Source organism: Aspergillus niger (genome assembly GCF_000002855.4).
Source record: "Aspergillus niger supercontig An01".
Classification (NCBI taxonomy): domain Eukaryota; kingdom Fungi; phylum Ascomycota; class Eurotiomycetes; order Eurotiales; family Aspergillaceae; genus Aspergillus; species Aspergillus niger.
The window spans coordinates 1,392,894-1,405,087 of NT_166518.1; the positions used below are offsets into that span (position 1 = coordinate 1,392,894).

The 12,194-nt window shown below is 50.7% G+C and overlaps 8 protein-coding genes across 8 annotated transcripts; 3 read left to right on the forward strand and 5 right to left on the reverse strand.

Moving 5' to 3' along the window:
* Nucleotide 1: 1 nt before the first annotated feature.
* On the reverse strand, nt 2-877 carry An01g05840 (hypothetical protein [truncated ORF]; the record flags this gene model as incomplete). Its single annotated transcript, XM_001388971.3, has 1 exon — nt 2-877. A coding segment is annotated over one exon (876 nt), but the record flags the coding sequence as incomplete, so codon positions are not given.
* A 1,038-nt stretch (nt 878-1,915) lies between these two features.
* On the forward strand, nt 1,916-3,251 carry An01g05850 (uncharacterized protein; the record flags this gene model as incomplete). The annotated part of the gene is made up of 4 exons (XM_059748384.1): nt 1,916-1,954; nt 2,059-2,330; nt 2,394-2,934; nt 3,003-3,251. The coding sequence occupies 4 exons, from the start codon at nt 1,916-1,918 to the stop codon at nt 3,249-3,251; spliced, it is 1,101 nt and encodes a 366-aa protein (XP_059599669.1).
* An 835-nt stretch (nt 3,252-4,086) lies between these two features.
* On the reverse strand, nt 4,087-5,005 carry An01g05860 (uncharacterized protein; the record flags this gene model as incomplete). The annotated part of the gene is made up of 2 exons (XM_001388973.1): nt 4,087-4,881; nt 4,931-5,005. 2 exons carry the CDS (start codon nt 5,003-5,005, stop codon nt 4,087-4,089), a joined length of 870 nt encoding a protein of 289 aa, XP_001389010.1.
* A 171-nt stretch (nt 5,006-5,176) lies between these two features.
* On the reverse strand, nt 5,177-6,080 carry An01g05870 (hypothetical protein; the record flags this gene model as incomplete). Its single annotated transcript, XM_059748398.1, has 3 exons — nt 5,177-5,516; nt 5,614-5,917; nt 5,999-6,080. The coding sequence occupies 3 exons, from the start codon at nt 6,078-6,080 to the stop codon at nt 5,177-5,179; spliced, it is 726 nt and encodes a 241-aa protein (XP_059599670.1).
* Nucleotides 6,081-6,197: 117 nt separating this feature from the next.
* On the forward strand, nt 6,198-7,252 carry An01g05880 (uncharacterized protein; the record flags this gene model as incomplete). Its single annotated transcript, XM_001388975.1, has 3 exons — nt 6,198-6,227; nt 6,469-6,535; nt 6,618-7,252. The coding sequence occupies 3 exons, from the start codon at nt 6,198-6,200 to the stop codon at nt 7,250-7,252; spliced, it is 732 nt and encodes a 243-aa protein (XP_001389012.1).
* A 393-nt stretch (nt 7,253-7,645) lies between these two features.
* An01g05890 (uncharacterized protein) lies at nt 7,646-8,331 on the reverse strand (the record flags this gene model as incomplete). The annotated part of the gene is made up of 3 exons (XM_001388976.1): nt 7,646-8,088; nt 8,157-8,229; nt 8,296-8,331. The coding sequence occupies 3 exons, from the start codon at nt 8,329-8,331 to the stop codon at nt 7,646-7,648; spliced, it is 552 nt and encodes a 183-aa protein (XP_001389013.1).
* A 471-nt stretch (nt 8,332-8,802) lies between these two features.
* On the reverse strand, nt 8,803-10,638 carry An01g05900 (uncharacterized protein; the record flags this gene model as incomplete). Its single annotated transcript, XM_001388977.3, has 7 exons — nt 8,803-8,965; nt 9,011-9,174; nt 9,227-9,311; nt 9,368-9,393; nt 9,445-9,765; nt 9,813-10,351; nt 10,422-10,638. 7 exons carry the CDS (start codon nt 10,636-10,638, stop codon nt 8,803-8,805), a joined length of 1,515 nt encoding a protein of 504 aa, XP_001389014.1.
* Nucleotides 10,639-10,837: 199 nt separating this feature from the next.
* Nucleotides 10,838-11,829, forward strand: An01g05910 (hypothetical protein; the record flags this gene model as incomplete). Its single annotated transcript, XM_059748423.1, has 5 exons — nt 10,838-10,894; nt 10,967-11,272; nt 11,345-11,444; nt 11,539-11,586; nt 11,699-11,829. 5 exons carry the CDS (start codon nt 10,838-10,840, stop codon nt 11,827-11,829), a joined length of 642 nt encoding a protein of 213 aa, XP_059599671.1.
* Nucleotides 11,830-12,194: the final 365 nt, after the last annotated feature.

The following is a 12,194-nucleotide window of genomic DNA, read 5'->3' on the forward strand; positions in this document are numbered from 1 at the left end:
GATCGTGTAGCGCAAGAGAGGGCTGATGAGGTGGTTGGGGAAGATAAGCCAGAGCCGGGTCCGGATTTCCGTCCGCACCAAACTCAGGCTGCTCTTCGCCAGTTTTGGTTTTCTGGAAAACAAATCGACGCTCCCGCCGGACTTTCGAGCGAGACATCCAGTCCGCCAGAGCATCGACATACCCCGTCCATGTTCTCATGGACTCCATATCCTCCACGTGCGGGAGACTGTCCAGCCAGACCCAAACCCGCTCGATTTTCGTCGAGACCTGTACCAACCCCTGCTCGGGCACGACCCGGACGGGCTCCGGAACCTGCGGGGGTTCTACTCGAGTAGGTAGCGCAGCAGGGGCTTCAGGGGGCACTTTGACTGTCACATCCCGAGGTGTGTTGTATTTGGCCAACCAAGAAGTCAGTAGGTCCCAAACTTCAGCATCGATATCTACGCCCGGATACGGATCACCGTTCGCATACGCCTCCCAGTGAGCCTTTCGTTTGGAGATGTAGGTTTGGATCCGGCGGCGGCATGACTGCCAGGAATAGCGGCGGCCAGTTTGCAATTCAAGTTTGTTGGAGATCTTAATCCAGAAAGATTTCGGATGGTTATGCGCATCATCATCGTTCATGGCAGCCGCACACAGATTGACCAGGCATACTTGCTCGGGGACGCTGAGCTGTCTCCCGCGGCCGGCGAAAGGAAGGGACTCTATCGGGGTAGATTGATCCAACGAGGCCGAAGGCTGGTGAATGGCAATAAGGGCTGCTTTGGAGGCAGACGGGGAGGGGTTGTTCGGAGATTGTGGTGTGCTACCCCATTGATCATGATCGGGCCGCATGGGGTTGGGAGTGAAAAGGGTGGTGGTAGCAGGATGGTTCATGGCTCAACGGGCGGCGGGGTTGGGGGGTTGCCGGATCCTCGTGGAAACGAGCGAACGAAGAAGTCCAGCAGCGCCCAAAGAGACCTCTTGTAGAAAGGGGAAGGAGAAGGAGATGGAGGAGGGGGGGATGGAGAGGAGAAGATATAGAAGGGAGAGAGTGAAGATAAAAAGTGAGCGGGCGAAAAAAGAGGCAAAAACCGAAAAAGGGAACCGGAAGGAGGAAGAGCGAAGGCAAAATGATTAAGGCGACGCCCGCACCGCGTCCGCGTCAGCCCACGTGATCGGCAGTTGGGTACAAACGATTCCCTGATCCATCGCATGATGCCGGTTGGGTTTTATCCCCTGGAACCCACCTTTTCTTCTTGAATCAGTCGAGAGGAAGCAGTCCGGGTTTTAATGCTTCTATACAGGCAATTGCACAAGATGCAATTCTTGCTCCCGACAAAAAAGATGGGGATAATCACGCATAAAAAAGGAGAAGCACCAAAATGGTTAAAGCCGACGGAGTACTTTGGTCGGCTCCGCGTATCATATTACCGCATCGGGAGATCGCCTCGTGATCTGCTCTTGATGTCCATCTTGGGAATGGAAAAAGTAAAAAAAGGAAAAATCAAAATGGAAATTAAAAAAAGGCAAGTTTCAAATGGCATCTCATCCCCTCTCCTCCTTCACCTTTCACACTTTCCCATCTGCTGTACACTTTAACCTCGGCTTGTCTCACTCTCTAACCAACTACATAGTGTCTCTCCACACTGATGTCCCTCGGAAGAGTTACCCGCCCGTTCCCGCTCGACGGATCCGTTCAGCCGACGCGCTCCCCCATGCATTCTTTCCACTCATCGTGTTGGGAGCTATGAGCTATGAGCTATGCTAGGCTGCCCTGGATTGCTTCGGCTTCGGCGGGCAGATCCTTTTTTCGCTACCCTCTTGCTATGGACAAACTAGTGCTTAGTGCCCGGGAGATTAATTATTGAGGTTCAGACTTCAGCCGATGATCTTCGTTAGTGCGTTGCGCGAACCCATGGCTGCCTCTCCGCCATGGGCCGTGATTTGTCAAATCCGCGTGCGTTTAAGGTGGTACATCTGGGACATGTGAACCTACCGTGAGTGCTTCGTCCATGTCATTCGGCCCTGTGGGGTAATCCAGACTCTTCTGATCCCTTACGTGGAACAACGTTCAGGTCAAAAAGGGTCTCCCACCCCTCGTGCCTGTCCTCGCAAGCCAAGCATTGAAATTCTCCCCAAATCCCCTATCCCCTTTATCACTCTCCGACCAAACAATCCCTCTCTCTCTCTCCACATATATACTACTTGACGGCTATACGTGCACCCGAGCAAGGATGTCATCACGAGCCCGACCCAACCTGCTGGATGTGGTCTCCTCTTTGTCCTCCGTCCCGGGGACACGGAACCAATATGCCGTGAAGATTACACGGGACTGGTGTACCCAACAGTATGTCTGTTTGACCGCCGCATCCTTGCTTCATCACTCGACGGGTTGAGTTGACCAGAGCAGCTCTGTCCTTGGGGGTTTTTCCACTGCGCTTATGCTGGCCGCCGGTCAAAGGTTCCTTGACCAGGAACTTGGCGTAGGCCGGTATCCTGACCCCGTTCATGCGTTCGTCCAGTTTCTACACATGGTTCACCCTGGCCCGTCAATTATTACATGCACGCTTCTACGAGTGTCCAAGAAACAATCCGTCCTACAAGTTGAACTAGCGCGTGCCTCTAAGCCGGGAGAGGACTCAGACTCCTATCCAACTACTACTCTCGGTATCTTCACATACGGCGATATTAGCAAAGAAAATGGCCTGTCACAGGAAACGCGGCCGGTCATCACTCGGCCACCCCCCGACCGGCTCACTGAATGCGTTACTATCGACGACCCCGTCGTCAGCTCAACTCCTGTGACCGCGAAGATGAACTGGGTCGCCCCACGATCTCCACAGGGACTCTGGGGCCACCGCCTCGGCGGCCACAACCGCGAGGTCTGGCTGTCCTTCCGCGACGGCTCCAAACTATCTGACGTGTTACATCTGGCGTATCTTTCAGACCTGGTAAGTCGCGGTTCTTCCCAACTTACTTCTGCTTGTGCTAATACGCCGCGTGCGGTAAGCCCCTGCAGCCACCAGCGACCCATATTCCGGATTTCTACGCTAAATATGCGATCTCCACCCTGTGTCTGTCGATCGAGTTCAAAAGACGGCCCGACCCGTCCACCGACTGGGTCATGGTCCGCTCCAACTCCAACAAGGTTTCCAATGGCCGGTATGATGCTGCTTTGCAACTATTAGATGAGAGGGGCAATCTTCTCGCCTTGAGCAATCACGTTGTGTTTACCTCAGACTTGAAGCCCCGGCCGGCTCGGCTGTAAGTGTGGGGCCGTGGGTCTTTTGATTTCGAGCTTAGCGTCAAGTCATTTCTCACTGCAGTATGTGATAATAAATTCAAAAGCGAGGTGTTTTGTTCACGGAGTGAGTGGATAGACATTGATTCTGTAGTTAGTTAATCCGTATTTGGAGGTGATTAGCATAAAGCGTTGGTTCCTGGCCCTGTTCTCCGTGGCCAGGGCATTCTCAATAGATTCGTTTATGCTATCTACAAACTAGCCTGAGGGAGCACACACTTTTATGTCATTTTCATTTCTTTCCTTCTCTTTCATTCAAACAATTCTAGAGCATCAGATCGATACGAATTTGACCGGCGGCTTGTTTCGTCCAGGCACATCCATCCCCAGTTCTGCTTAGTAACGTAATCCGTACATACTAGGAGGCTATCACTACATTATACAAATATTAGTATCATATGTATATATTTACCTGTAGATGCGATAAATGACCAGACAAACTACTATAGTCCATGGACTATAGTGGGGTAGGGAGTAGTTTGTCTAACTTTAGGCGCACCAACAATATATATGAAGTTGGGTAGTAAGAATGTGTGAGGAGCGACTGAACAGAATGGACATTGGATATTACCCACGTGCATTGAAGGACTATAGGTCAGGCACGGTAGTCAACTGAGGGAGTATATTGTAATAGTATCAGTAGAAAAGAAGTAGAAAAGAGTATAGAAAATGCCTTGCCATGAAAAAAAAAAAAAAAATTCTTGAACCGAAACCAAAGAAAACTAAATGGATTATGCAAACGCAAATGTGAGTAGACTTCTTCCAGAAACAATATGAGGATATACTATTCTAACCCCAGTTATCATGCAACTGCTCCCCATGGATCGTCCATGTCATAACTCGAGCTACTGCCATGAGTGAAGCCACCTATACCGGATAGACCGAGACTGGTGCCGTTGTTGCTTCTACTGCTGCTGAAGGCGTTAGAGGCTGGAGTAGGATTTGTATCTTTAACAGGCGAATCGTCGAAGTCCAGGAAACGACTCTGTTCGCGCTCTCTTTTGACATTCATGCCATTCCCATTGTTGAAGCTGTAGCTGCTATACGAAGGAAAGACAGATATGGAGTCATAAATGTCCTCGACCTTACTCGCCGTATGTGCCGGAGGCGAAGGAGGTACTTCAATAATCTCGACATCGCTTCCGTCAGAAGCAGGACCTGCTGTTGTCGAGACTTGTGCAGACCTAGACTCCGCTTTGACAGTAGGCTTAATATCGGTCTCCTCATCAGCGAGCATGTCATCTTCAAGAGAGATCGCATCCATGATAGACTGCCCTGCTTTGCTTGAACCGGCTCCGCTACGGGTTGGCGTTATCAAGTTGGCGGGTGTTCTGGGAGCGGGTCTCCTTCGGGACGAGGAAGAAGTGACAGGCTTCTGGATTCCGTTGCGGCCCACACGGGGTGTTCGTGGTGCAGGAGAGGCAATGCTGCCGGTAGTAGATTTTCGTCCTTTTGCACTAGGGACGTCCGTTATTCCTCGCTCAAAGGCCTCTTGTCTGAGTTGCTCAGCAAGAGCGTGACATCGCCGCAGACGATTCTGAATTGCATCGTACGTTGCTTCTTGACCGAAGTAGGTGGCTATGGCGTGGTAATCTAGCTGGGTGGTGTGTTAGTGGGATACAGTAGTTAGGATGGAGGTATCGTACCTTTAGGCTTGGATGGGCTACTATGAGAGCTGCAAAGAGACGGTCGGCCGACTCGGGCTGTTTCCAATTAACCATTGTGTTTTCTTTGATGCTTTGCGTGAAGACTTCGATTGCAAATATTCTATCCAGAGATGAACATGTACAAGATGATTTAGAATTAGACTTTTAGTGCGAAGCAAAAGAGGACTTAGCAAAACGATGCTGGAGATTGTGTTGAAGTAACACACACATTGAGTCTCCAGACGTTCAGTGAATGTCAAGGCATGATGGCCCGCCTCTTTTGGGACCACAGCAATGGCAGTCAGTCAAACAGGCGACTGAGCGACAGGTCAGAAATCTGGCTTGCGGACTACACAGACTCTGAGAATTAGTGACTTGACTTTTATTGAGCTGACAGGCTATATTCCACAGATTCAAGAGAAGGGAGAAGTACCTCTCCGTCATTTTCTGTGGAAGACTGTGGAGCATTCCACAAGAATCTGTGGACAGAAGAGGGAAATGACTTTGGTCCGGCTGAGAAGGAATCTGTTCGCTGCCCACGGAGTTGATGTGTAGATTCCACAAGAGGGGAAGGGAAGCCAACTGGCTACACTAAATCCCCACTACAGCACCAGATCGGATCAGTCATTTGGAACAGTCGATAGAACAGATTTTGCTCTGAAACAAATCTGCATCTGATCCACAGCCGGGTTTTCGGGGAAGTATCCATGCCGTATCCGCTGCAGCCAGAGAAAAAGCCAAGTGGGTAAGCACATGCAGGAACATCCACCCCGATGACAGGGATCGTCTGTCCAGACTGACAGGAGATCTGCATCACCGGTTCTAGCATACATACAGGATTCTTCGCGAATTCAAGTGCGTAGCATACACCAGATAGAACCCGACACCTACCGATGCTGAAGATACCATAGACATCTCTGCAGTAAACAGCAAGTAACATATTCATGATCAGGTTCTTGGGCGACGTCGCTTCGGGATCGTTAGTGACTGTAGGAACAGCAGCTATTCACTATAGAGCAGTGAACACAGGAAGAAATGTATTTTCACATACTCTGAGCTGCTTTCTACCCCTTCCATTTCTTGTAGACTGTTCTTGTCTCTTGTCAAGTTTCCTTCCTTCTCTTGACCTTCCTCTTTCTTCTATACTCATTCTGTTTCTGCGAATAAGTCTCTCTACTACAACACCTTCTCTATTCTACTTTTGCAAGAAACATCGCAGCTTCTCTGTACATGCTTCGAACCTTATCTGCACGAGGAAGAAGCAACCATGAAGTGGACTCCTGAGAAAGATCAACTGGTATGTCTCTTCCTACACAACACCACCGCGTATCTACACTGCGTGCACTTTTACACGCTGCGCACGCAGCCTATATGATCTACATAACCTACACCATCTATACTATTTTCAACTACCTACTCAACACACCAAACCCTCCCCAAACCCAACCTAACACTACACCCCCCACCATCCTCCCCACCCTACCTACCTACCTACCAACAACAACAACAACTACTACACAACTAACCCACAAACCCAGCTCCTCCTCAAAATCCTCGAAACCCACTCCCTCTCCGTCGACGCCAAACGCGTAGCCGAAGCATGGCGTAAGTCCCCCCCTCCACCCCTCAGCTACCCACAATATCTTCCTACCAAGCAAGCAAGCACAAATTAACATCAATAAACCAGCTAAATCCCTCGGCCCGGATATGCCCACCCCCCGCGCTATCTCCGAGCGCCTCGTTCGCATGCGAAACACTGCCCGGGAGTCCGGCGGCGAAAACGGCCACTTCTCCATCGGAAAGGGGCTCAAGAACGGCAGTCCAATGGCCAAATCAACCACCAATGTCGCCTCCAGCCCTGCTTCTGTCTCTATACCTCAGACGCTGCGCATCAGTAATGCCAGGAAGGGGTTTTCTATGAAGAGAAAGCGCGATGACGATGATGAGCTTGATGAGGATAGAGAAGAGGGGGAGTATACGCCTACCCCTATCAAGGTGAAGAGTGATGGTGGTAGTGATACTGAGATTGAGATTGGGTTGGAGACGCCTAGCAAGACCGTGAAGGGGAAGGGTGTGAGCATGAGGTCCACTGCTCAGCTGAAGAAGGAGGTGATTGATTTGGAAAGCGAGGCGGATGTGGCCCCCGTGAAGCGTGTCCGGAAGGCCAGTTCGCTTGCGCCTGGAATGGTGGAGTGGAAGGATGAAGAGGATGACGGGGAGGGGGAGAGCTCGGCGAGTGAGTATGTGCCGAAGGGGGAGGGAGAGGGGGCGGGAGTTGATAGTGGTGAAGAGTTTGATGATGGTGATTTGTACGATGCTTAGTCTTTTCCTAGGTTGTTGATGATGATATGATCTGATGTGTGGATGGGCGGCGGGAATAGGTTGATTATGGTGTTGCAGTGATTTTGCTTTCCATATCATGTACTTTAAGCACCCTAATACCCAATACGAGGTGAAATTTGTGAATGAAAAGCTCATCTCCATTGCAATAGACCGGATACGACTTATCCTAAGGTAGAAACACCACCCGAACTCAACGCCCTTTCCATCCCAAGCAACCAGCATTTAGCAAAAGTAAAAGAAAACAAATAACCACGATCCATAAAACGAGCAAGTTACCTAACCATCAACTCCCAAACCAACCAACCCATGCAACTGACTACAACCCGTTAATAAAAAGAAGAGAGCCACAAGTAAGGGAAAAGAACACCACCATCAAGATTCATCCTCACCCTTCACAACAGGACTCTCCTCGACCCCCTCACCACCAGCCTCAGGAATCTCAGGAACACCAGGTTCGGAAAGCTCATCATCACTAGAATCCTCCTTCTTAACAATCGCAGCAGCAGTAGCAGCCTTCTTAGCCCGCTTAGCCTTCGGCTTCTTAGCAGTCGAAGCAGCAGGAGCAGCCGCGGGAGTAGTACTAGCTTCACCACCCCCAGTAGCGGGGTTCTTACGGGGCCGACCACGCTTTCTCTTCTCAGGTGTAGCAGGGGTGGAATTGGTGGGAGTCTCATTGCCGGGAGACGTCATGGTAGTGGTAGTGCCCGGTGAAGAAGCGGTGCCGCCGGGAGTAGTGGAAGTGCTGCTGGTGGGGGCAACAGCGACTTTGTCCTTGAGGCGCTGGATACGGTGCTGGACGGCGGAGACGGTGCAGCCTGGATGGGTGTGTTAGTGTTGGTGTTTATTATGGATTGATGGGTGGATGGTTTGGGGGAAGACATACCGGGACCCATAAATTTGGCTAAGGCGTGCATATCGAGTTTCACGTTTGTAGTGGTCAAAATGCCGACCAGGAGCTGGGAGGGGATATGTTAGGTTGTGTTGGGCTGCATTTGGGGGAGAGGAGGGTGGAAGGGACGTACTCTGGCATCAGTGGTTTCGTTCCATGTCATGGGCATTTTGGTGGCTTGGATGCGGTAAACTTGAGATTTCTTGTGACGTGTGAAGGTGGTAGAGGAAGAGTAAAGAATTAGAGTATAGTAAGGGAAGGAACAGATAGAAAGCGATAAAGTAAGGTAGGGAAAGAATTTGTGGTTGAGGGAGCGAGAAGGAAGAAAGTGGAAAAGAAGAAGGAGGGGATGTAGAGAGCCAAGGAAGTGTTCTACTTCAGCAGGCTTGTGGGCTGAAGTGGGGGTGACTCAATTTGAGATTTTTATTCACTTGGACTATCACCGGTTTCAGGACTCATTTTCTACTCCTCGAGGCTGAATTGAATGTTTTTCGGTGTTTGTGGGAGATTGAGAATGCTATGCGTGGCTTTAGATTGTTGGGATGTCATTACTATGGATACTGGTTGAGCCATGACGCTGTGGTATCATCAAAACATAAGGAGAAATGAAAAGAGAACGGCACAGAAAAAATCAAGGTTCTCAGCTTGCCTTCTCGAAAATGAATTTGTTGTACTCCGCTGGATGATAGGATGAGAAATAGTCGTTATATCGTAGCTCCTCCCGGCTCTTCTGAGCCGTTTTCAAATTGTCAAACTGGCGGAAAAGTCGGCCAAGGGTCACATACAGCTCGCAGTACGCAAGCCTACAGAAGTCAGTACAGCTCAATTTCACATGTGAGGTGACATACGGCATCCCGATACATTGTCTAGACCCCTTGCCGAAAGAGAACAAGTACTTCTCGAGAGACTTGCTCATTACTGGATCAGTCCATCGGTTTGGGTCAAATGTTTCCGACTTGGGAAAAAGCTCTTCGTTATGATGCATTGTCCACGAGCTCATGCTAACAACAGTCTAGAAATATGTTAGCGAAGTTGACAATGATGGTGCCATGCTTGTTGCATACCCCAGGAGGAACATGATAGCCATTGAACTCAGCGCCGACGTCAGGGACGACTCGAGGAAGTCTACCAGGAACTCCACACGATAACCTGTATACAAGTGAGCGAATGTTACTTCTGGTTCCTTTGGAATAACATGGAATCACCTTAGAGCCTCCTTAATAACAGCGGTCTTTCAACGTTAGCTCATGGGTATCTCAATGGGAGTAATTCAGAAGCATACCAAGTATGGCAACCTCTCCAAAGCCACAAAGTCAATTTGCGCTTCTGAATCAGGGAACGCCTGCTTCAGCTCCTCCGTTAAGCGCTTATAGATTTTGGCATTTCGCACGACGTTGTAGGCAGCAATGGTCAACGCATTTCCGGTTGTGTCTGCGGCTGCAGCCAGCATGATATAGGCCTCATCTTCCAGCTCCTCCACCGTAGGCACCACATGACCTTCGGCAGCCTCTGGGTGAAGAAGCTGGTGAAAGATAGTTGTCCGGCTCCCTTTCTCACCCCGATCGACAGCGTCCTTCACTTTCAATATTTGGCGACGAGAACCCTAGAAGACGTCAGCCAGTGGAGACAAACCAGAGACGAATGACATACTTCACGATGCAGCACCATCCTCGTCAAGGGCTCACTTGTCAACTTAGCCAGCCAGAATGGCGTGCCAAGCGAAAGCCCCTGTATAGCCGGAAATTGTTGAAAAAACCAAAATGCCGGACCGAAACCTCGGATCATCTCAAAGAACTCAGCCCCGAAGTTCTTTTTACCGAGAAAGCCGTAACAATTCCCAAAGGCGTAGTCACTGATGACATCCACGGAGATAGCTCGAAAGGCATGATGCAGGTCAATACAGCCCGTCGAGCTGAAAGACTCCCTCATGCGCCTGACCAGCTTATCTGCCTTGTCCTGCACGATATCCTCCAGTTCAAGCACCTTTTTGCGCGAAAAGAAGGGGTTCAAGGCCGATCGCTTGACTCGATGTACGTCGGGGCTTGGTGCCGTAAAGGTGGCCTTGTGGGTGCCGAACGCGCCATAGAACTGAGGATCCTTGCCATACCGTGACCCTATGTAGTAGATCTTCTCGCAATTTTCAGGGTCGCTGAGGTGGATCTCGTCAGGTGTGATGCGGACAACGGAGCCTAGGCTGCTTAAATAACTGTTGCGCGAACAGGAGAGAATCAACCGTATCACATGACACAGTGAACATACCATATTGCTCATGCAGCTTCTGAACCTGGAGATAGAAGGATCCACCTTGCATATTATACCAAAAGGCATACAGATGCGTGGCCCGAGCCAGAAGTGGGCCCGGTAGATGGGCCAGGGGGTGGAAGAACAGTCGATACGCGATCGTCCAGACGCATCGCAGAAGGAGCACGATGGACAGGACAGACACCGTGAGTAATAATACATGGACTGAAATCATGGTGGGCAGACGGACTGAATCAAGCCTCGCATAGGACCCTGGAGGGAGAAAGGTGAACACCCCTGTCAGAGAGATCTTCCCAGTGCTTTAAATGGAAGATACCGGGGGATGAGTAACTCTATTACCCTTCGATGCCACGCGAGTCTTACCAAGCCTGAATAATGATGACAATCATCAGAGGGTCCTACCTCATACGGGAATGAACGAGCAGACCCCGCAAGGGGGGCTAGCCTGGATGGGAATGGGTGAGCAGTCAGTTGGGATAGAAAGACGAGCAAGACGGACTACTACGGAGTAGAAAGATGGCATCAAGTCATGCGCTGCTCAGGCCTCGGCAATAGACTTCTCTGTGGCAGGTCCCAGCATCCTCACTCGCCTCGGAATCCCTTCCGGTGCGAGAAATGGGCTCACTCCAGCACAGCATACGTTCAGCATACATGAGGTAGGGACAACAGGTCATACATCATCCTCCGGTTGCCTTCTGCAGTGCAGCCAGCAAAAAGCAATGGACCCAGTGGTCTGGTCCGAATTCCCGGCTGCAGGATTGCAGAATGTCCCGGAGAAAAGGGTCATTCTAGGCTCCTGGCGAGGGATTGACATTCTTCAGACCTGTCATGGGCTGAGCAATCCCAAGGTCCCATCTCGAATTGTCTGTGGGCTATTACACTCGGCCGTTACTGCTAACGGTCGTTTTTAGTTGGATTAGCGGCGTACGCGACCAGTGCGCGTGGTCCAAGTGGCCGGGCCTGACCCACGGCGAGCGATGACAATGACACCAGAGACAAGGGGGCGAAAAGACGAGAATGGTAAGAGAGGCATTCAGCATAATGAGAACGCAATAGTACGATGGAAACCGACCGGGCGGGTCGGAGGTCAATCCGCGTCCCGTTCTTTCTGCAGAAGTTCCCAATAGACGTGCCATGACTGGTCAATGGGTCCTATTTCCGGGTGGAGCTCGAATTTGATCCTGCTATTTTGCGGCCTTCCAGGAAGATCGTCGTCTGACCATCGCCAGGATGTCAATGCCCCTACGGTGTATGGTATGGTTGCAGGTTTGCAGAAAAGAGAGCACTGGTGGATGGGATGCACGAGGCGACCAGCCAGGCAGACTGTGGGAGAAACAAGGAAGGCCACCTAACTAAGACTGCTCTACTCGGGGAAATAATATCGTCATCATCAGACGATGGTTAGCATTTTCGTGCACCCAAGGGACTGTCCGGTAACCGTGCAGAACCATAAAATCATAATTGGGGTACAACTGCAATCATTGGATGTTCTCCAGCTACACCGGCTGCCGTCATCCCCGGTCGCCTCCACTATCCAAGCTCCCGACGGCCAATCGAACACGCGTGTAGCGCATCTTTAGCAGGACACTAGCCTCTCAAGTCCACATTAAACCCAAGCATTCCCGGCCGCCCCGACCTTTCATGACGGGGGACGTCGAGCCCCGATTGGCACACCTCTGCCAGGCTAGTCCTGTCTGCTTGCAGTAGTCGGCTGCGCAATGCATTTTGTCGGTTCTTATTCCGTCAGCCGTGCCGCAGTGCACTTCGTCC